Genomic DNA, 24,349 nt, shown 5'->3' with positions numbered 1-24,349 from the left:
TGAGTAAATACAGCAGAAATCTCCTCGAAAAGCCCTTTCAGTCTCTGTGACCTACAAAAACGCAGTTCGCGCACAACCCGCGAATGGCGAACCGCGAATAGGCGAGGTCACACTGTATTTTGCTATTCTCAATTAATTTAAGTACCGGAAGGCTATGATCGGGATGCCAATTTAGAAACATGTGTTTCTGTCCATAAGAGGTTCCATGTGTAAATAAATTCTATGTTTTTTGCTACTTTGCTATTTTCGTGAGAATAATTTTTGTTTTGATTTCAGGGCTAGTAAAATGTCAGCAGTTAAGAAACGAAAAATTGATGATGAGGAAGGTTATTCAACAGTGAATGGTGCACAAAATATCTTGTTGTCCCACATAATCAAGGTGTTGTCTGCCTCGTCTGTCAAACTACAATTGCAATCATGAAAGAGTACAATATTAAGCGACATTACGCAACTAAGCACTCCTCCCAGTTTGATGAAATTGTTGGTCAGGCACGAAAGGACAAAATTGAACATTTAAAACATCCATTGAAAAGCAACAAGGTGTTTTACCACTTTCAAGAAAAATTCAGAACTGGTGACAAAACTGAGTTTTAAGCTTTGTGAATGTATGGCAGAAAAGGAAAGCCTTTCAGTGATGGAGAATTTATTAAAATTGTTTAACAATATTCACAGAATATGCATGTCCAGAGAAAAAAATATTTGGTGGAGCAAACTAGCCTTTCCGCTTTACTGTCTCACGCAGGACAAAAGATCCTTCAGAGGACATCAAAGAAACTTTGAAAGAGATTGAATTCGTGTGAAGCTTTCAGTCTGGCTTTGGATGAAAGCACTGATATCAATGACACATCCCAACTTGTCATTTTCATCAGAGCTGTTACTGCAGGCTTTGATGTTTTCGAAGAGTTTTAGATATGGCAAGCCTTTCCTCCACAACCACAAAACAGGATATTTGTGAACAAGTGCTTAAGGTTGTAGAAAAGTTTGAACTGAATCCTTATAAATTATGTGGTGTTACAACAGATGGTGCTCCTTCCATGACAGGTAGGACAAATGGATTCACCAAGAAATTTCTAACTGCAATTGGAGCACAAGACGTAGTTGTAAGCCATTGCATTATTCACCAAGAGAGCTTGTGCACCAAAGTTCTGGATTTTGCAGAAGTCATGAAAAATGTCGTCCAATGCGTAAATTATATTCGAACACGAGGATTAAATCATCGACAATTTAAAACTTTTTTTAGATGAGCTGGACAGTGAGTATTCAGATGTTTTGTACTTCTCTGCTGTACGTTGGCTTAGTAGAGCTGCTACTTTGAAGAGATTCTGGAATCTGCGAGAGGAGATTAAGTTCTTCATGGAGAGCAAACGTCAGAATGTGGACTTCTTGAGCAATGAGAACTGGCTGAATGACTTAGCATTCCTCACAGACATTACACAGCATCTGTCTGATTTAAACTTAAAACTACAAGGGAAAAGTCAACTTGTGAATAAGTTGTTTGAGCATATTTGTGCTTTTGAGAAGAAATTGGAACTTTTCCAGGTTCAGTTGAGAAGAGCCATATTGACCCATTTTACATGTCTTGCAACCAGGAAACTGGAATTTCCTTATCTGGATTGCACCAAATATGGAACCAGTGTACAAAAGCTGCGTGATGAGTTTGCAAACAGATTTCCAGATTTCAGACAAACTGAAATTAGATTGAAATTGTTCGCTCAACCTTTTGATTTGGCAGTGGAAGACAGTCCTGATGATTGCCAAATGGAACTCATTGAACTGCAGGCTGACATGGACACTAAAAGGAAATTCTCTGAAAACAGTTTGCTAGACTTTTACAAACTCTGTGTACGTGAAAAGTTTCCCAATTTGTCCCGTCATGCACAAAGAATTGCCTCCCTTTTTGGTAGCACCTACTGCTGTGAGCAATTTTTTTACCAAAATGAAGCTCATCAAAACCAAATGTAGAAGTCAGCTGACTGATGAACATTTGACCAGTCAGTTAAGAGTGGCAACCACTTCTGTCAAAGCTGATATTGACAAGCTCTGCAAGGACTCTAAATTTCAAGTGTCGCACTAAAATGATCACTCATGCAAAAATATAAAATATTATTGCTTGCATTTTGAGAATTTTTTTAATTTATTGTGCATGTACACGAATAAGCTTGTTTCTTAAGTGGCCCCGCTTGATTGATGAAGTTGGTTATATGGCCCACCGACGAAAAATGTTGCACACCCCTGGATTAGAGGAAAGACAGCTAGTCAATACCACCCACCGCCAACTCTTGACCCACTCTTTTACCAACGAATAATGGTATTTGCCGTCACATTACAACGCCCCCACGGCTGAAAGAGCGAACGCATTCGGTGTGACGGGGATTTAGACCCGCAGATTGGGAGTTGAGCGCCCTAACCGCCGAGCATCTAATCAAAAGGAAGCCACTTTAAAAAAGGCAATAACCACACAATGCAAAAGTTCATAAAACACTTTATTTATTATTACTATTTATTTATTATTACTATACACTGAAATGTATATTTTATCCCAGTTCAAGTTAGCAAGTCAAATCTTCAGCCTTGAGGTCTGGAACCCGTCTCCCAGCAAGATTGGGAGGTTCTCTGCACGTGACGACTCGTGCCATTCCACTAGCATCAATGACTTTTTCTTTCCATTGAGGTATAATCCAGGATAGACGACAGTCACATGTAAAGGGTAAACCTATATGTAATAACGTTCTTTGGTTAATTGATCATATATTGTGGAATAAAAATTTTCTAGAAGGAAATTCACTAGTTTGCATTCAGGAATTCACCAGAAATGTCATTATAGGGTTAGCATTTTAAAAATAAAATTCAAATATTAATTGTAAAGCTGCAAACTGGTTATCCACGTCGTACCAATTGCAGGGATTTAATCCCAAATTTTAGCGTTTAAACAATCAATTTCTTCCAAGAACATACTCGCCTTTTCAAGTTCTGGGGCGTGATTATGTGATGGTCAATCTCATTATTTTTGGTTAATAATAGCTTAAAGAGTTGGTGGTAGGTGGTGTTGACTAGCTTCCTTCCATGTGGTTTGTTCTTTTTTTTATAAATTAGAGACAATAGGACAGTTGTCTAATAAGGAACTGTGTAACTTATATTTGTGGATTGATTTATTTCAACTTACTTTCGCTACTGTTGACATTTTCTGTCCTAGTGTAAAGAAAAAGAGAGCTATATTAATAAACCCTCTGTGCCAATATTGTCCAAACCTCTTTCATGTTTGTTTGTTTTAGAATTAGGCACAAACCTACACAATGAGCTATCTGTGCTCAGCCCACCAAAGGTATCGAAACGTAACTGGTCCTTTTTCTCTGACGACATCCAAACATGCTTACCTTGATTTGTACCACAGCCCTGCTATTGTTTGTACAGTTATTTTTATGTGTTTGCTCTTAATTATTCTTCGTGTGGTCAAATTCTCGCGACACGCGGTTTCGAAACCACTGCTGTATCACTTTAAAATTGATAATTATCTATCAATTGTTATATTTTAGCTCATGACAGATACATCAAGATTTATTTATCTTTCTTTCTGCTGTTGTTTTTTTAAGAAAAAAAATACACTTACCAATCACACTTATTCTATCAACTGACATGAAGATTGAAGAAAATACGCCAACCAGTTACAACAATTCTATCAAGTCACGTGAACATTGGAGAAAAATACACCTACCAATTACAATAAGTCTATCTAGTGACGTGAAGACTGGTTTGAAAGTTTGTTCGGGTAGCACAGATATTTGATTGATGGAGATGTCGAGCGATTTCAGTTTGGGCATATCTGTAAACAGATCTTCCGGAATAAAACTTATCTGGTTTCGGCTGTTAAAAAAAGAAACAGAGACATTGGTTACATGAACAAATATTTATTTGTTTGTTTTATATTCACTGAGGTGACACCTACTTTTATTTTATTATTATGAGAATTTTAGTTTGTATCACGACATTAAACTATCATTAATTAAATAAATAATGTATTTTGTGCCTGAGAGGTGGGTGTCCACATCAATACAAGGTTTAATTTATTTCGTCACTTGGTATTTTATTGGGTGAAGGACACTTGTTAAGATTCATCGTTGGAGGATCAATAAAAAGACAATGAAGGCGGAGCTTAGTGTTATTCAAACAGTACTAAAACTGATAAAAACTTTACAAATCCTCAAAAGGTTCATATGGTTCAGAAACGACATCATCTGAATATCTTTAAAATTACTGAAATCTGCCATTAATATTAAAACACAAGCTATTGGATGATCTGTCATAAGACGAAGGGCGATTAGTATGTGAAAAAATGATGTTACTAGTATTAATGGTGTTACACGTAAATGATATACTTACTTCAAATCTATATACTCCAGTTCTGGTGCTGGTCTTGGAAAGTTCGAACGCTTTATTTCTGTTAAGTAGTTTCTTTCAAAGTTGACGTTTACCAAAGATGAAAAGTGGCCCATGGGTATTTCAGCCACTGTTTTCAAACCAGCAATTGACACAACTAATGAATTCATGTTGGAGCCTGCAAACCCTCCATAAAACCTAGGACTTAACTCATTAAATGTGGACACATTGGAAAAGAAAGTTGTGGACACTTCTGGTCCAAAGTCCACAGCTGAAAACTGACCAGTCAAAACTACTTCCTAAATCAACCCATTGCATGGAAACAAGAAGTTCGTTTTTGACTGATAATCCATGGAAAGCTGATAAACCAGACAATAGTTCACCTAAGTATCCAAGTTTCGTGTGTGCTAAGTCCAAACTGAATTTTTCCACAGAACCAAACCCACCAAAGAAACGGTGTGGCAAAGAAGAAATTTCTCCAGAAATGATACTAAAGTAGATAATTGGACAGGACTGAAACTGTTGATACATGAGAAACGACGAGTTATTATCGAGACCTCTACATGAATAGAAACAAGTATCAACATTTCTACTACAAGAACAGGGATAAATGTTTTCTGTAGGAGGACAGTCCGCCTTCACTGATACACCCAGCAACAACGTCACAATGGTCAGTAAAAGTGACCAATTCTTTGATTTTCCCGACATTCCTGTAAGATAAAAGTACTTAAATAACGAATAATTTTATGCAGTAACTTAAATATGTTTCACAGACATAAACTCACAGACAATTTTAAACAGAGAAATACAAGTTGTACAGATTACAACAGTATGAACAGAAGTAACACTATAACATTAACAAACAAGCACCTCACCTGAAAATATAAACTTATCCAATATAAATCAAAACGTTTCTGATGTCCAAACGAACTTGTTTTCTTTATGTTACTTGTTTTCGTGCTCTTTGTTTTATGAAGTTTTCGGTTTTTAAACAAACTCAGGTAAACACTGATAACAGAACACGTGTTGATTCTCACTGTTATCTGTGTATCTTCAAACAGCTGGATGTGGATGTATAAATCTGTTACCATGGTAAACTGAGCTGCTGAAGAAAAGATAAATTATCATATAATTCACACTTTTCGTAGAAGTATTGAGATTGGAAGTGTACTGGTCTGGGTGAAACCACTACTAATATTTCTGAGGGATGTCCATCAACGTGTGTTTTTAGATTCAAAACTGGATGATATGTTAAACATGATACTAGAACTCAGTTGTATTAGCTATAGTTTTTAAGCAAATTGTGAAACAATATTAAAAACTTTGTTGGAGTCTATGTGGAATAGTGTCCTCTATATTCGTTTGTTTGTTGTTAAAACTACATAAAGGTTAATCTGTGTTGTGCTCACCACGGTTATCGAAATTTTGTTTTCAGTGTCATCCTTCCGGGGACAGTGTTCTATATTTACAAATATAATACGTCACACATCGACACAGGCTGGTAATGGCTGCAACTTTACCCGAGCTGTTTTAATATGTGTTGTTATTTTTTCATATGAAATGGTGAAATGAAAAAAACATGGTTCAATGGATTTTTAATTTCTTTTGTTCCAAATCTTAAAAACAAATTAAAATTTAATTTAGTAAAATATGAGGTCAAGGTCACATCTAAGATGTGAGGTTCTAAAATTCGTGGTTCAATCTCTGTGGTGTGCCTAAACTATTAGCTTTGTGCTTAATAATAAATTGGCAAACAACAAGTTACAAGTATCGGTCAAATTGTGTTCTCTTGAATAAGAAATTCAATGGGATTTGATCGAGTTGTGTAAAATTGTGAAAAGAATCGTTAATATTAATGTCTTATCTTTTGGCCCAGCATAACCAGGTTGTTAAGGCACTCTGCTCGTAATCTGAGGGTCTCGTTATAATGTGACAGCCATTCCTACTGTTCGTTGGTAAAAGAATAGCCCAAAAGTTGGCGGTGGATGGTGATGACTCGCTGCTTTCCCTCTAGCCTTACATTGCTAAACAAAGAACGGCTGGCCCAGATAGCTCTCGCATAGTTTTGCGAGAAATTCAAAAAACAAACAAACCTCACTGAACTTTTTTTTTTAACAACCTAAATGGAATAAACTTTCTCCCGGAGAATTGATAAGTGTGATTTTCCAAAAGGTATCTCAGAACGTTAAAAGTATTGACGTACGTGCTACGTGGAATTTTACCTGTTTTTTGGTATTTGACAAAGTTTGATTGTAACTTTGTCCCCTTGAAAAAATGTCCAGATTTCGAAAGCACTCGGGTAAGAGTATTTTATAACTGATAGGTGTATGTTGTTGCTGTCTTCAGAAGGTGGTGCAAATAAAAAATACTAGAAAATTATAGGCGGAACAAATATGAATCAAATAAAGGTCAAGAAATATTAGACAAAAGAAGCAAAGCTAACGCCCATCATGTCCTGGTGGTCAGAGCGCTTGACTCGTAATCTGAAGGTCGCGGGTTCAGATACAGATACGGTACAGATTGCCCATTCAGAGATTTTCATTAGAATTTTTTTTCAATTGCACAATTATATTTTAACTTCATCATTTTAAATACACGACGGCTTATTCACCTCATGTATTTAGGCCCAGCAACAAACGGTTCAAAAGAGGAAAAATATTCTGGTAAATACATTTATGTATACTCTGGAATGGGATTTTATAACATTGATTATGTTTTATTTATTTAACCACTTCAACTTGCACGTGTAGGTGAATTTTCACCAGCACAAGTAATTTTACCGACGCACGATTTCTGCTCAACTGCACACGAGGAAAGCCCCTGGCCTATCGTTTAATTTCTTGGTTAACAACAAGCAAAGATATTAGAGAGACAATAAATGCAAGAAGAAAATTTTCAATCAAATAAAAGGCAAGCTTAGTCCAATGGTTAGTATATCGGACTGTAGTCCGCGTCCAGTTATAGCTATTCGTTTATTTTAACACAAATCTACAAAAGGAGCTATCTGCACTCTATCCATCTCGAGAAATAGAAATTTGGATTTTAACGTTGTAAATGGGTAAGCTTACTGCTAACCCATTGAAGGAGAGAAATTAATACAGAAGTACATATGAAAAATATAAGAACAATAATAAATGTTGAAAATATAATCAATTTACTCGAGTTCTAGAGACACACAATAGAAAAAATCAACTTATGTTAATTATTTACAAAAATTCAACATGTTCTAAGTATTCAAGATTGCTTAAAGGTGAATTTTGCAGAAAAAAGAAAACTTTGCAGTAAAAAAAAACTACTCATACTGATCAATTTTGTAGGTTCATATTTTTTATAAAAAATATGTGCTAATAAATGAAACATTGATCTTGATGCAGAAAGAGCCATTTCCCAGCGACAATCCGAACGTTTTACTTTTTACGTTTGCCGCTAGGAAAAGTACTGTGACGTAATAGTTGCCAAACAAACCGACAACACCAGTGCGTTGAATGTAAAAAAAACATGGCCAGTGCATACGGAGAAACAGAGGCGGAGTTTGTTTTAACTTTGTGTTCTGAAGAGTGTTGAGTAGCACCATATCAATTAGAACCTACTCTGAACAAACCTAGAACAGTTACTTTTGACACAGATCTGACAAGTTCTAGTGATGAGAACAGTTCCACGAGCGAGAGTAGCGGAACTGTCAGTGATACCGACAGCGCCCAGACCGGTCGCGAGTTGGTCATACCTCCAGTGGAAGAATGGTAAGCCTAAGTCATGACAACAAATATGGTCTGTATTATTTCACGTGTAATTTTAAGCATTTCGAAACCTATCTGGTGTTTATAAATTATTGGTATCACAAACTGGGTTTTCTTTGTTTATACTTTTCCGACTGTGGTAAGTAATACTCGGCCCTTCCACAATCAATGCACCGGTTATTTATGACTCGTAAAAAAATGAATTTCAATTACACGTCATAATTCTGTCTATAAAATCAAACTAGATGCAGCAGTCTGAATAGCTAATATATCTTGAAATGTTAAATTTGAAAAAAGGAATTCTTCAAACTTTTCCATGTTTAAAAATGATACAAAAACATCTACAGAATGATCTACCAGCTTTAAAACTTGGAATGTAGTTTAATTTGGATAGATTTGTCCACTGTCTAGACTAGAAAATCAAGGTTTCACTGACTTTCAGGTGCCACAAATGCAAAACACGCTCATGAATGTGAAATGTGTATGTCTAGTTACATTCTTCAAATACGTGTACTTTTTAAATTATTATATTATACTAGTTATTGTTTATCGCTTTATACTGCACACATACCTTTAAGTTTGTTCTTTTAGTGATGATGAGGAATGGCTTCAAAGTGGTGGAACCTGTACACTGCAGGCTGAGATCAGTCCTCAGCTCTACACGAGGAGAGATGCTGGGAACGATCCTGTCTACTGTCGATGGTTTTTTCAGTCTCAACCTCCATGGCTTGAAACCAACGTAATCCAAAATAGTGGGATCCAACACAAAACATGAGCGTTCAAAGTGATTTTGACAAAGCTTTGCATGGTGTGAAGGAGTCTAGTTCTTCCTACTGACCATCCGCACCCACTGTCGCCACCTTGCCGGTTCCTTCTCCTTGCACGGAAACGAAAAGAACCTTTTGCCTGATGCCGAATCGTTTTTACAAACATAAGCAACACAGTAAACCATGTTATCATAAAACAAACATAAAGTAGCAATATCAAGACAAAAAATAGTCTCACAAAGTATGTAATCCGAAAAAAAGCACCGATAGATTTATATAAAACACCAGTACAAAATGGTCGGCGCGCAATGAAGTGTGTTTGACAACTATTACGTCATAGTTGTAAAACATCACGGAAACAGCCGAACGACCGAGAGGAACTTGAGTTCGAGGGCCTGCATATTTTGTTTCATTTTTATTCAAACACTAAAGTGTTTAAAAATATGGCAACCACACAAGAACTATACCTAACCAAAGCACAGTTTCTAAGGCAATTATTAAATTTGTTGAAAATTCACCTTTAAATCGCAAAACATTGCAGTGAAGCTTTATAACAAATGTAGGTGTTAAGATATAACATTAGTCTTTGGAATTCAGGAAGTGCGATATCTGGCCGTCATGATAAGTTGTGACAGCGGGATATAATGACGTATATAGCAACGTATATATTACCAACACATCAAGTGATGGAAACATTGTTTGAGCCACGATAGAGTTTCTTTGGTTTAAGATTAAGCACAAAACAACACAATGAGTTGTCTGTACTTTCACGCCACGGGTATCGAAACCCAGATTTTAGCGTTCTAAGTCCTCAGACATACCGTTATGCCACTAGGGGTCTCCCAAAATAAGGTATCAATAGTTATTACTAGTCTTTATTTGTTGTTTTATATTCATGCAAAAACCACTTTAAACTGTCCTTAATTTTACCCTTTCAGACTAGGGTAAAATGAACTAGCCAATATTATCCACTGTTAATTTTTGGGCTAATCTAATCGATTGTAGCGAATTTATCTATTTACTTTATTACACGATCAAGATCCTAAAATTTAGAGTGATATTTTTTAATATTCTCTATGTTTCTGTCAGGGTGCAACCCTCACGTGCATCGTACGGTACTGTAATCATTAGGCTACCCTCGGTCCTATTATTAGTGTTTCAATATTTTTTTTATTTACACACCAGATAAGTATAAGTCTTTAAATACATACCTGCATAACGTAAAGTGTGCAACGAAAAGACTGATAACATGAACGCTGTCAAAATGTAACTTTATCAGCTGGACAGTTACCAGAAAGGGTAAAATAAAGGTCAAGGACGAAATTTAAAAATGGAGATAAAACTTTTCTAACGCAACACAGGCTAATACTGTGGTAAATTGATGTACAACACTGTGACGTAACAACTTGAAGACGTGACTTTTCCGGTTTACTAATTGAACACAAAATATACAATTATTTACAAGATTACAACTAAGCTTTCAACAACACGAACGTACATTGTTCGTTATTGGAACTAAACATTATTTCCGTCGGCAGTGGGCTCGGCGTGACCAGGTGGTCAGGACACTCGACTCGTAATCTAATGATTGCGGGTTCGAATCCCCTACACACTAAATTTGCTCGCCCATTCAACCGTGGGGTCGTTATAATGTAACGGTCAATCCCACTATTCGTTAGTAAAAGAGTAGACCAAGAGTTGAAGGTGGGTGGTGATGACTAGTTGTCTTTCCACTGAAAGGCTAGCGCAGATAGCCCTCCTGCAACTTCGCGCGAAATTCCAAACAAACAAACAAATCGTTAGCAATTCTATCACGAAAGCAGCTTTGCCATCATGTTGTCCAACAATGAAAAACATGGCAGAAAAAAATAAATTATGACGATTCTAAAACTCCGGTCAAAATTGCATTAAAGACTCTCAGTAATAGAAATAGTTCTAATAACTCAAAAATTAAAATACTTTTACATGATGCTAAGATCTTTAACCATCATGCCTATCGAATAAATTCCAAAAGAAGCAATTTGAAATTGTCGGATATGTATTTCAAAAGTTTTCTTTTAATTTCGCGCAAAACTACACGAGGGCTATCTGCGCTAGCCGTCACTAATTTAGCAGTGTAAGACTACAGGAAAGATAGTTAGTCGTCACCACCCACCGCCAACTCTTAAGAAACTCTTTTACCAGTGAATAGTGGGATTAACCTCACATTATAACGCTCCGACGGCTAAAAGAGCGACCATGTTTGGTGCGAGAAGGATTCGAACCCTCGACCCGCAAATTACGAGTCAAACGTTTTAACCCACCTGGCCATGCCGGACCGTTTAAAAAGTAACCTTGTTAGCGTAAACTCTTCGGTATTTATGACAAAGCTACTAAGGCCTAACACTGGGTCAAATTTTATATTTGTTGTGTGTTTTTGTATTACTAGCAAAGCAATTAAGTCTATCTCTTTTGCTTCCGATTTTGAACTATTGACCAGAGGAAGGACAAGCAGTCAACAATACCCTACCACCCCCATCCGAGTTAAGGGATAGACTGTCATACTTATTACGTGCTTACCGCTTAAAGAGGGCAAGCAGCCAACAGTACCCTACCACTCCCATCCGAGCTAAGGGATCGACTGTCACACTTATTACGTCCTTACCGCTTAAAGAGGGCTTGCAGTCAACAGTACCATACCACTCCCATCCGAGCTAAGGGATCGACTGTCACACTTATTACGTGCTTACCGCTTAAAGAGGGCAAGCAGCGAACAGTACCCTACCACTCCCATCCGAGCTAAGGGATCGACTGTCACACTTATTACGTCCTTACCGCTTAAAGAGGGCAAGCAGTCAACAGTATCCTGCCACTCCCATCCGAGCTAAGAGATTGACTGACACACGTATTACGTGCTTACCGCTTAAAGAGGGCAAGCAGCCAACAGTACCATACCACTCCCATCCGAGCTAAGGGATCGACTGTCACACTTATTACGTCCTTACCGCTTAAAGAGGGCAAGCAGCCAACAGTACCATACCACTCCCATCCGAGCTAAGGGATCGACTGTCACACTTATTACGTGCTTACCGCTTAAAGAGGGCAAGCAGCGAACAGTACCCTACCACTCCCATCCGAGCTAAGGGATCGACTGTCACACTTATTACGTCCTTACCGCTTAAAGAGGGCTTGCAGTCAACAGTACCCTACCACTCCCATCCGAGCTAAGGGATCGACTGTCACACTTATTACGTCCTTACCGCTTAAAGAGGGCTTGCAGTCAACAGTACCATACCACTCCCATCCGAGCTAAGGGATCGACTGTCACACTTATTACGTCCTTACCGCTTAAAGAGGGCAAGCAGTCAACAGTATCCTGCCACTCCCATCCGAGCTAAGAGATTGACTGACACACGTATTACGTGCTTACCGCTTAAAGTGCAGGAATTTTTGTTGCATCTCAAATATTCGAAAGCAACTCGTCTTCCGGGACTCTACCATAGGCCAGACCAACTTTTTTTCTGGTTTTGTTTTGTGAAATTATAAAATAATAAATATTTTCAAAGTTAGAACATTTGTAACCGGATGTGTTGTTAATAAGATCCAGTTACTTATGGTGATAAACTGTGTACTTTGATATCACGTTATATTTACTTATGTTTCTCAAATGTACGATAACGATTTATTTGTTATCAAGGCTTGGTGGCTAGGGCATTGGACGTGCAATCTGAAGGTTGCGGGTTTGAAGCCCATCTCTGAACATGGTTGCTCTTTCAGTTGCGGGGCAGTTATTATATGGTTGTCAATCCCACTCCTGGTTGGTAAACGATTAGCCCAATAGTTGATGTTAGATGGTTATGACCAGCTGTCTTCCCTCTCTTCTAGCTCTGACAGAGGTGCTTTGTGCCGAATTCAAAACAAATTAGTGAAGTCTCAAGTTTGGAGGTCTTGGATTTGTTGCCCCGGAATTTTATATATATATGTGGTAGGGTGAGCCCCCTTTACCAGCATTAAGATTATTCTCTCTCTCCAGTAACGTTTAAACTTCGAAATCCTGAAAAGAGTTCCCATCTAAACACTTTATCATATGTTGGAATGATTTTGTGTGAGTTTATATAGTTTGGTGGTATAGTACCTCAAAACTGTTATGTACATATGTGTACGTGTCTTATTTCAGCACTTGTTCACTCCACGTATCTCTCTGAGGATGTACAATGGATACATGAATACACAGTAAATTTACTCATTGTACTTAGCCTATTTGCTTCTGAAGTGACAAAATTCTACAATTTATTCGTGGCTTGAATATAAAATTAGGTTTAGTACAGTATTCTAATAATTTGCTTCAACCAGCTCTCTTGACCCAGGAATGACAAAGTTACATATTTCACATATTAATTATATCACAACTGATCTAACTTGTCTCATACCAATCTTATCGCTTCAGACTTAACTATTTTGACCATTAAAACATCTAATCTTATTCGCTGAAGATACAATTTCATAGCCACGAGTTGCATGTAAATATAAGGTTATCTGAACTTCTTCAGAAGGAATGGATGTTACTGACGTCACTAGTGTCTATTGTGAATATATTGTGTTACTAATATAATCGGGAAAATTGAAGATAGTGAAAGTTAAGGAATATCAGAAACTTTATTTATTTTGTTTTAAGGTCCGGCATGGCTAAACGTGTTAAAGTGTGCGATTCGTAATCTGAGGGTCGCGGGTTCGCATCCGCGTTCCACCAAACATTCTCGTCCTTTTAGCTGTGTGGGCGTTATAATGTTACGGTCAATCCTACTATTCGTTGGTAAAAGAGTAGCCCAAGAGTTGGCGATGGGTGGTGATGACTAACTGTCTTCCCTCGAGTAGCTTTGTACGAAATTCAAAACAACCAATTTTGTTTTATTTTTGAATTTCGCGCCAAGCTACTGGAAAGCTATCTGTGCTAGCCGTCTCTAATTTAGCAATGTAAGACTAGAGAGAAGGCAGCCAGTCTTCATCACACACCGCTAACGTTTGGGCTACTTTTTTACCAACGAATAGTGATCGTCACATTATAACGCTACCACGGCTGAAAGGGCGAGCAGGTTTGTGGGACAGGATGCGAACCCGCGACCCTCAGATTACGAGTCAAGCACCCGGACCACCAGGCCATGATGGGCCTTAGCTTTGTTTATTTTGTTAAATATTTCTTGACAGATTTTTATTTGATTAATATTTGTTCCGCCTATAATTTTCTAGTAATTTTTATTTGCACCACCTTCTGAAAGCAGCAACAACATACACCTATCAGTTATAAAATACTCTTACCCGAGTGCTTTCGAAATCTGGACATATTTTCAACGGGACAAAGTTACAATCCTAAAATCTCAGGTTCGATTCCCATCAGAAACTTTATTTATTTTGTTTTATGGCCCGGCATGGCCAAGCGTGTCAAGGCGTGCGACTCATAATCTGAGGTTCGCGGATTCGCATTCTCGTCCCACCAAACATGCTCGCCCTTTTAGCCGTATGGGCGTTATAATGTGACGGTCAATCCCACTATTCGTTGGTAAAAGAGTAGTCCAAGAGTTGGCGGAGGGTGGTGATGACTAGCTGCCTTCCCTCTAGTCTTACACTGCTAAATTAGGGACGGCTAGCACAGATAGCCCTCGAGTAGCTTTGTGCGAAATTCAAAAACAAAACAAACAAACATTTTGTCAACGGGACAAAGTTACAATCCTAAAATCTCAGGTTCAATTCCCATCGGTCGACAGAATATAGATATTACATTTTGTGGCTTTACGCTACGAAGGTAACTTAAAGACCTGTATTAAAATGTGAATAATTACTTTTTTCTCTACATTCGCAGACATAGCTCATCCTTAATATGATATTTTAAGTTTGTGGTCAAATACCACATAGCACGTACGTCAATATTTTTAACTTTCTAAGGTACCTTTTGGAAAATCACACATACCAATTCTCCGGGAGAAAGTTTATTCCATTTAGGTTGTTAAAAAAAAAAAAAAGTTCAGTGAGGTTTGTTTGTTTTTGAATTTCTCGCAAAACTATGCGAGAGCTATCTGGGCCAGCCGTTCCTAATTTAGCAATGTAAGGCTAGAGGGAAAGCAGCGAGTCATCACCACCCACCGCCAACTTTTGGGCTATTCTTTTACCAACGAATAGTAGGAATGGCTGTCATATTATAACGAAACCCTCAGATTACGAGCTGAGTGCCTCAACCACTCCGCCATACCAGGCCTGGTTCAGTAAGGAGATGGACAGTCTATATATATATATCATGATAACACATTGTTATATGATATTTATATATAAAATTAAGTTATCTATAACATTTTTAAGAATAACCTGAACATAGTGTAAGCATTCATAAGAATATTGAGTCAAACCTTAAATAACAGAAAATTTGAAAACCTTATCTTTAACGCGCCCCTACATTCAACGATAACTTCAAATTCTCAAACATAAGAACCAAATAATATTACTATTATAAAATCTGTGAAACCCTCTTTAATTGCAGTTAGGTGCTCGAATAAGGCTATAACACTTACTTGTAAAGACTGAATGTGGTAGCCTTGTTTTGTTCTTTTTTTGCCCCATTCTTTCATGCTAGAAGTAGAGAGAAGAATCGTATGCCATGTTTCTGGAGAGAGATGAAAGATGGCGGAACTTTGAGGATATGTTTATCATACTTTCTCTTCAACTCACTTAAAGTTACTGTCTCTACACCATCCAAATGCAGCCCATTCCAAAGGTCAACCACCCCTTTAGAAAAGATAAAACTGTCTTAGCTGAAGATGACTCCAACCCTGTCAAAATCCATATCTCTGCCATACTTTACTCTGTGAAATGTTAAAAAAGGTAAGGTCTGAATTTCCCCTAAAGCTACTCGAAAGCTATCTTCTCTAGCCGTCCCTAATTTAGTAGTGTAAGACTAGAGGGAAGGCAGCTAGTCATCACCACCCACCACTCTTGGGCTACTCTTTCACCAACGAATAGTGCGATTGACAGTTACATTATAACGCCCCCACGGCTGAAAGGGCGAGCATGTTTGGTGTGACGAGGATTGGAACCCGCAACCTTCAGATTACGAGTCGAGTGCCTTAACCACCTGGCCATGCGGGGCCAAAAAATAAGACATCAATATTAACGATTCTTTTCACAATTTTAAACAACTCGATCAAACCCCATTGAATTTGTTATTCAAGAGAACACAATTTGACCGATACTTGTAACTTGTTGTTTGCCAATTTATTATTAAGCACAAAACTAATAGTTTAGGCCTTCTATGTTATGCCCACCACAGAGATTGAACCACGAATTTTAGAACCTCACATCTTAGATATGACCTTGACCTCATATTTTACTAAATTAAATTTTAATTTGTTTTTAAGATCTGGAACAAAAGAAATTAAAAATCCATAAGACCAATTTTTGATTCATTTCACCATTTCATATGAAAAAAACAACAACACATATTTAAACATCTAGGGTAAAGATGTAGCCATTACCAGCCTGTGTTGATGTGTGACGTATTTTATTTGTAAATATAGAACACTTCCCCCGGAAGGATGACACTGAAAACAAAGTTTCGATAACCGTGGTGAGCACAACACAGATTAAACTTTGTGTAGTTTTAACAACAAACAAACGAATATAGAGGACACTATTCCACATAGACTTCAACAAAGTTTTTAATATTGTTTCACAATTTGCTTAAAAACTATAACTAATAGAACTAAGTTCTAGTATCATGTTTAACATATCATTTAGTTTTGAATTTAAAAACACACGTTGATGGACATCCCTCAGAAATATTAGTAGTGGTTTCACCCAGACCAGTACACTTCCAATCTCAATACTTCTACGAAAAGTGTGAATTATATGATAATTTATCTTTTCTTCAGCAGCTCAGTTTACCATGGTAACAGATATCACATCCAGCTGTTTGAAGATACACAGATAACAGTGAGAATCAACACGTGTTCTGTTATCAGTGTTTACCTGAGTTTGTTTAAAAAACCGAAAACTTGATTAAACAAAGAGCACGAAAACAAGTAACATAAAGAAAACAAGTTCGTTTGGACATCAGAAACGTTTTGATTTATATTGGATAAGTTTATATTTTCAGGTGAGATGCTTGTTTGTTAATGTTATAGTGTTACTTCTGTTCATACTGTTGTAATCTGTACAACTTGTATTTCTCTGTTTAAAATTGTCTGTAAAAATTACTGTATGAAAGAAATAATTCGTTAAGTACTTTTATCTTACAGGAATGTCGGGAAAATCAAAGGATTGGTCCCTTTTACTGACCATTGTGACGTTGTTGCTGGGTGTATCAGTGAAGGCGGACTGTCCTCCTACAGAAAACATTTATCCCTGTTCTTGTAGTAGAACGATATTACTGTAATTCCTGTTATATAACACTAGCACATCTTGTCCGTTTTGTTAATTTTAAAACTTTAATTTATTATATAATTAAAATTCACCATGAGTTGTTCTCTGCATTATCACAATGCCTTTAAGACTCTTCCGTAACTATAACTTTTTCTTTGTGGATTACAAAATTCCTCCTGACTTGTTCTTTGAATAACATTCAGTGTTTCCACAAGTTTAACATCGTGTGTTTTGGTTCTAAATACTTGAAAAATATCACTATTCGAATATTCTTTCTAGTAAAGGTTATAACATGATATTTTAACCATAAGTCCATCCGTGGCTGCAATTTGCTCTCAAGTGGCCGGAAATTAGCCATATATGAAATATTTATGTGCTAATTTCGTCATTTGAGGCAACAAAGTATTCCACAAAATATCGCTCTTCTAAAGTGCACGAAGCTTTTTGTAAGTTATTTTTTAGGCATTTGTTGCAAAAATATTGAAGTGAAGTGAATCAAACAGCTATTGTTGTTTTATAGTTTTATCACAAAAATACACGAGTTTAGTGATAAAAATATTTTTTTTTTTTTTAGGGTTATCGCTGACCTGTGACTGTCGTCTGGCTTGGATATTACGTTATTGGAGAGAAAAAGTCATAGATGCCAGTGGAATGGTCTGGCCTGTCACGTGTAAAGAACCTCCTGACCTTGCTGGGAGGCGAGTCCGTGACCTGCAAGTGCAAGACTTGGCTTGTAAGGTTAAACTCTAAATTAAGTGGAATGAAATAATCATTGTATTGTGAAACAATAATAAATATCATGTAACTGGTTTCTTTGTTTCTTCTGAATTTCACGTAAAGCTACACGAGGACTCTCTGCACCAGCTGTCCCTAATTTAGTAGTAGTAAACTAGAAGAAAGGCAATTAGTCAACACCATCCACTGCCAATTCTTGTGCTATACTTTTACCACTATAACGCCCCCAGAACTGAAAGTGTAAATATGTTCGGTTACGGGGATTCCAGCTCGTAATTCTCGGTCGATACTTAGTGCGAAACGATAAAAGTATTGAGTATGTACTGCAGATGAGATATCCGTGCTTTAACACCAGTCAGGACGAAACGGTCCATGCTAACGGCCGAATAAATTCCCAAGTCTTTCGGTCTTAAAATATATTTTGGTACTAAATATTGTCACCAGGTGGAATATGTATCTATTTAGAAAAAAAAATATCAAATTGTTTGACAAATAATGGCGGAGGTTTACATTGAAGTTTTAGTCATTTATAAGGATAAGATACCAGTTTTTTTATAACTCCATATAAACCATTGAAACATTAAGGCTTTCTTTTATTCAACAAACATCACAAACAACTCCCAATATCAACCAAGCATGGAGCTAAGGAACCACCTCTGAACGTACAAATATGGTTTAAAAGTTTCGTAATAAAGATGTAAGTCTTGAAGATAAGGAGGTCAGAGGATGTCCTTCTGCTGTTGAAAATTATTAATTAACAGCATTAGTGGAAAGAAACTCGCGCCAAAATGTTTGAGAAATGACACAAGAATCGTGTGTTTACATTTCGAAAATTTCGAACCACCTCGAGCAAACTGACAAAGTGAGAAAGTTCTACAAGTGGGTTCTACACTAACTCAGTGATAATCAGAAAAAATCGTCGTTTTAAACTGTGTTCTATGCTGATTTTGCGCAATAAAAATATCCCATTTCTTGAATGAATTGTAACCTGCGACGAAAAGTGGATCCTTTACAACAACAGAAAACAATTTGCACAATGTATCAACCGTGACGAAACTCCAAAACAATTCCCAAACCAACGTTTCATCAACAGAAAGATTGTGGTCACTGTATGATTGTCTGTGACAGATATTATCTATTACAGCTTGTTTAACCAGGACCAGAATATCACTGTGGAAGTTCACTGTCAAGAATTGGAGGTAATTCTTAGAAAGTTGAGTATAACAAATGTCAGCATTAGTCAATCGAAGAAAGAGGACCAATCTTATTTTATGATAATACCCGACCACACGTTGTTCAAATGACGCCCCAGAAGTTCAACAAATTGGGTTATTGTCTCATCCTCCTTACTCCCCTGACATGTCACCCACCGACTACCACTTTTTCAATTATTTGAACAACTTTTTACAGGACAAAATATTCAACAACAGAGCAGCAGCAGAGAATGGCTTTAAATAATTTTTAAGTTGTAGGTCTTCAACGTTTTATCGTCATGGCAAAAGAGTCTTGTTTATTGTTGGTAAAAGTGTGTAGATTCACCAGGTTTCTATTTGATTAATAACGTTGGTTTTGAATATTGTTATTTCTTATTCAATCTAAAACTTAAAATCCACCATTATATTTTGAACAACCTAATAGTGGATGTGAACTTCTAATCATTGAGTTTTGTATTAAACTTACATAATGGTGTTTAGAAATTTCATGTTTATATTTGTGTTGTTAAACTGTTGTTGTTTTCTATATTTTACTTGTTTCTAACCATCCTGGTAACATATTTTGATGCTAGGTGGCTTCTGCAGTATGTACTCGATGGCTCAGCATTAATCGGAGGTTCTTTCCCTCCGATGGGCGCAGCGAATATAGCCCATTATGCTTATCAATACAATAAAAACACAGCTGTTTGATGACAATTTTCTAAATAATATATTTTTCCTTAAAGCGTGAACTCTATTTGTGACTGAGACTCGTATAAAAAAAATTACGGTCGAAAAATAATGACAGAGGAAACAGAAACAGTACCAAGTGGCTCATCCGCAAGTCTTAAGACTTATGAAGTTTTTAAAACTGTGGTAAGCTCATTGTGTATCCTATGTTAACTTTTGCAAAAGCTCTGAACAAAAGCTATATATAAGTATATTACTATTTTTAAAATAAGCTGAATTTATAACTACGTACGAACTGCCCCCTAGCGACACAGCAGTATGTCTCCGGACTTACAACACTAAAAATGGGTTTCTACACCGTTTGTGGACAGAGCCTATTGTGTACGCTTTGTGCTTGACTTCAAACAAACATACGAACTGGAGGAACTGCTTTGAAACGTTGCATCATAATTCTAAACTATGTGTTTCCCTCTCGTGGTGAATATATATCACTCGTTCTCTATACATTTATCATTACAACGTTTCAAGAAATATTCTATACGGGCTGATAATACATAAAAAGAACAATGAAAAGGATTATTAAACAGTTTACTAAGAAAGTCTCACTGTTTAAATCTGTAGTAGACAATATCCCAGTGTCTGCACGCCAGAGCATTGTGTGGTTAGGGCTTTCGAATCAAATATGTTCGCTCTTTCAAACAAAAGGACGTTATAATTTGACAACCAATTCCATGGCGATGAGTAATGTTGACTTGGCTCGAGTCTATCACTTCGAAATTTGGAACAGCTGGTACAGATCGCCCTCTAGTAGCTTTATACGAAATTCACCAAATAAACAAATGAAATAAATCAAAAGTTAAATTTTTTCGTGATTTCTTCTGGTTTATTACTTTAACACTAAAGAGTTGTGTCTTTTTCTCATTAAGAAAATCCTTTGAAGGTAAGAACACACATACACACACAAAATAATTATACGACGACATCGAGTTGTTATAAACGACATTGATGTTGGAACAAAGAAACACACTCCCTGGTAATTCAGCAGTGTAGGTGGACTTCGTGACGTATATGTCCGTTACACGTCAACGACGTTGATACCACGGAACACGGTAGGTCAGCAGTAATCTTGAGAGGTCTTATCATTAAAATTGGAGGTTAGATAAGTACGGCGAGCACAGAACGGATAGCTTTTTATGGACATTATCCATAAATAAAACCACAAAATACCTGGTTTGATACTTTCTCTTTTGCAATTACCACTTTTCATTGTTTTTACTGTGGCGACATAAGTTTCAGCGTAAATCTGAGAGTTTACAACTCTAAAAATCATATTTCGATACCCAAATTAGGGAGAAGATGAATAGTTTGGACTAGCAATAAAACATTTTTTTTTACTGTTTCGCAGTAATTAAAAAAACCAACGTTTTCTCGTAAGGTAAACTGAAGTAAAAACCTGGTAAACCATTTCTCGTCAGCTCAGTGACATCAGAAAGTTAGTTCTTTCTATGTCCACCAGTTGACGAAACTAGTAAACAGCGAGCTATATTTGACAGATGAACGAATGATACGATTCCAATGCCAAAAGTAATTATAACAAGAGGTTGCTGCATTCCGTTAATTCAATTCAATGTGGCCAATATTTATGTACATTACTACCTTCATTAGTGAAAAAATATTGTATTTATCTAAATGATAACTTGGTTTGAGTTTTGAGAAAAGCTACAAGAGAGCCGACCTGAGCTACCCGCCCCTATTTCAAAAGTTATAGATTAGAGGAAAGGCAGTTAGTCGATACCACCCACCGCCAACTCTTGACCCACTCTTTTACCAACGAATAATAATATTTACCGTCACATTACAACGCCCCCTCGGCTGAAAGAACGAATGCACTCGGTGTGACGGGGATTTAGGCCCGCAGATTGGGAGTTGAGCGCCCTAACCGCCGAGCATCTAATAAAAAGGAAGCCACTTTAAGAAGGCAATAACCACACAATACGAAAGCTGATGAAACACTTTATTTATTATTAGTATTTATTTATTATTACGATACACTGAAATGTATATTTTATCCCAGTTCAAGTTAGCAAGTCAAATCTTCAGCCTTGAGGTCTGGAACCCGTCTCCCAGCAAGATTGGGAGGTTCTCTGCACGTGACGACTCGTGCCATTCCACTAGCATCAATGACTTTCTCTTTCCATTGAGGTATAATCCAGGATAGACGACAGTCACATGTGAAGGGTAAACCTAAATGTAATAACGTTCTTTGGTTAATTGATCATATATTGTGGAATAAAATTTTCTAGAAGGAAATTCACTAGTTTGCATTCAGGAATTCACCAGAAATGTCATTATGGGGTTAGCATTTTAAAAATAAAATTCAAATATTAATTGTAAAGCTGCAAACTGGTTATCCGCGTTGTGCCAATTGCAGGGATTTAATCCCAAATTTTAGCGTATAAACAATCAATTTCTTCCAAGAACATACTCGCCTTTTCAAGTTCTGGGACGTGATTATGTGATGGTCAATCTCATTATTTTTGGTTAATAATAGCTTAAAGAGTTGGTGGTAGGTGGTGTTGACTAGCTTCCTTCCATGTGGTTTGTTCTTTTTTTATAAATTAGAGACGATAGGACAGTTGTTTAATAAGGAACTGTGTAACTTATATTTGTGGATTGATTTATTTCAACTTACTTTTGCTACTGTTGACATTTTCTGTCCTAGTATAAAGAAAAAAAATAGCTATATTAAGAAACCCTCTTTGTCAATGTTGTACAAACCTCTTTCTTGTTTGTTTGTTTGTTTTAGAATTAGGCACAAACCTACACAATGGGCTATCTGTGCTCAGCCCACCAAAGGTATCGAAACGTAACTAGTCCTTTTTCTCTGACGACATCCAAACATGCTTACCTTGATTTGTACCACAGCCCTGCTATTGTTTGTACAGTTATTTTTATGTGTTTGCTCTTAATTATTCTTCGTGTGGTCAAATTCTCGCGACACGCGGTTTCGAAACCACTGCTGTATCACTTTAGAATTGATAATTATATATCAATTGTTATGATATTTTAGCTCATGACAGATACATCAAGATTTATTTCTCTTTCTTTCTGCTGTTGTTTTTTTAAGAAAAAATACACTTACCAATCACACTTATTCTATCAACTGACATGAAGATTGAAGAAAATACGCCAACCAGTTACAACAATTCTATCAAGTCACGTGAACATTGGAGAAAAATACACCTACCAATTACAATAAGTCTATCTAGTGACGTGAACATTGGAGAAAAATACACCTACCAATTACAATAAGTCTATCTAGTGACGTGAACACTGGAGAAAAATACACCTACCAATTACAATAAGTCTATCTAGTGACGTGACACTGGAGAAAAATACACCTACCAATTACAATAAGTCTATCTAGTGACGTGAAGACTGGTTTGAAAGTTTGTTCGGGTAGCACAGATATTTGATTGATGGAGATGTCGAGCGATTTCAGTTTGGGCATATCTGTAAACAGATCTTCCGGAATAAAACTTATCTGGTTTCGGCTGTTAAAAAAAGAAACAGAGACATTGGTTACATGAACAAATATTTATTTGTTTGTTTTATATTCACTGAGGTGACACCTACTTTTATTTTATTATTATGAGAATTTTAGTTTGTATCACGACATTAAACTATCATTAATTAAATAAATAATGTATTTTGTGCCTGAGAGGTGGGTGTCCACATCAATACAAGGTTTAATTTATTTCGTCACTTGGTATTTTATTGGGTGAAGGACACTTGTTAAGATTCATCGTTGGAGGATCAATAAAAGACAATGAAGGCGGAGCTTAGTGTTATTCAAACAGTACTAAAACTGATAAAAACTTTACAAATCCTCAAAAGGTTCATATGGTTCAGAAACGACATCATCTGAATATCTTTAAAATTACTGAAATCTGCCATTAATATTAAAACACAAGCTATTGGATGATCTGTCATAAGACGAAGGGCGATTAGTATGTGAAAGGATGATGTTACTAGTATTAATGGTGTTACACGTAAATGATATACTTACTTCAAATCTATATACTCCAGTTCTGGTGCTGGTCTTGGAAAGTTCGAACGCTTTATTTCTGTTAAGTAGTTTCTTTCAAAGTTGACGTTTACCAAAGATGAAAAGTGGCCCATGGGTATTTCAGCCACTGTTTTCAAACCAGCAATTGACACAACTAATGAATTCATGTTGGAGCCTGCAAACCCTCCATAAAACCTAGGACTTAACTCATTAAATGTGGACACATTGGAAAAGAAAGTTGTGGACACTTCTGGTCCAAAGTCCACAGCTGAGAAAACTGACCAGTCAAAACTACTTCCTAAATCAACCCATTGCATGGAAACAAGAAGTTCGTTTTTGACTGATAATCCAGCGAAAGCTGATAAACCAGACAATAGTTCACCTAAGTATCCAAGTTTC

The 24,349-nt window shown here is 36.8% G+C and overlaps 2 protein-coding genes across 2 annotated transcripts in view; both read right to left on the bottom strand.

Moving 5' to 3' along the window:
* The window catches only part of LOC143254124 (uncharacterized), a 95,376-nt gene that overhangs the window by 19,114 nt on the left and 51,913 nt on the right, over window positions 1–24,349 (bottom strand). The gene's annotated exons all lie outside the window — the stretch shown is intronic.
* Window positions 2,523–5,500, bottom strand: LOC143254121 (uncharacterized). Its single transcript, XM_076508913.1, has 4 exons — window positions 5,250–5,500; window positions 4,378–5,084; window positions 3,713–3,861; window positions 2,523–2,713 (listed from the first exon to the last, which is right to left on the bottom strand). Exons 2-4 carry the CDS (start codon window positions 4,542–4,544, stop codon window positions 2,550–2,552), a joined length of 480 nt encoding a protein of 159 aa, XP_076365028.1. The 5' UTR covers window positions 4,545–5,084; window positions 5,250–5,500; the 3' UTR covers window positions 2,523–2,549.

The sequence above is a fragment of the Tachypleus tridentatus genome, chromosome 6 (assembly GCF_004210375.1).
Source record: "Tachypleus tridentatus isolate NWPU-2018 chromosome 6, ASM421037v1, whole genome shotgun sequence".
Taxonomy (NCBI): Eukaryota; Metazoa; Arthropoda; class Merostomata; order Xiphosura; family Limulidae; genus Tachypleus; species Tachypleus tridentatus.
Note: the sequence above shows the minus strand (reverse complement) of the source record. Positions and strands in the feature narration are given on the sequence as shown.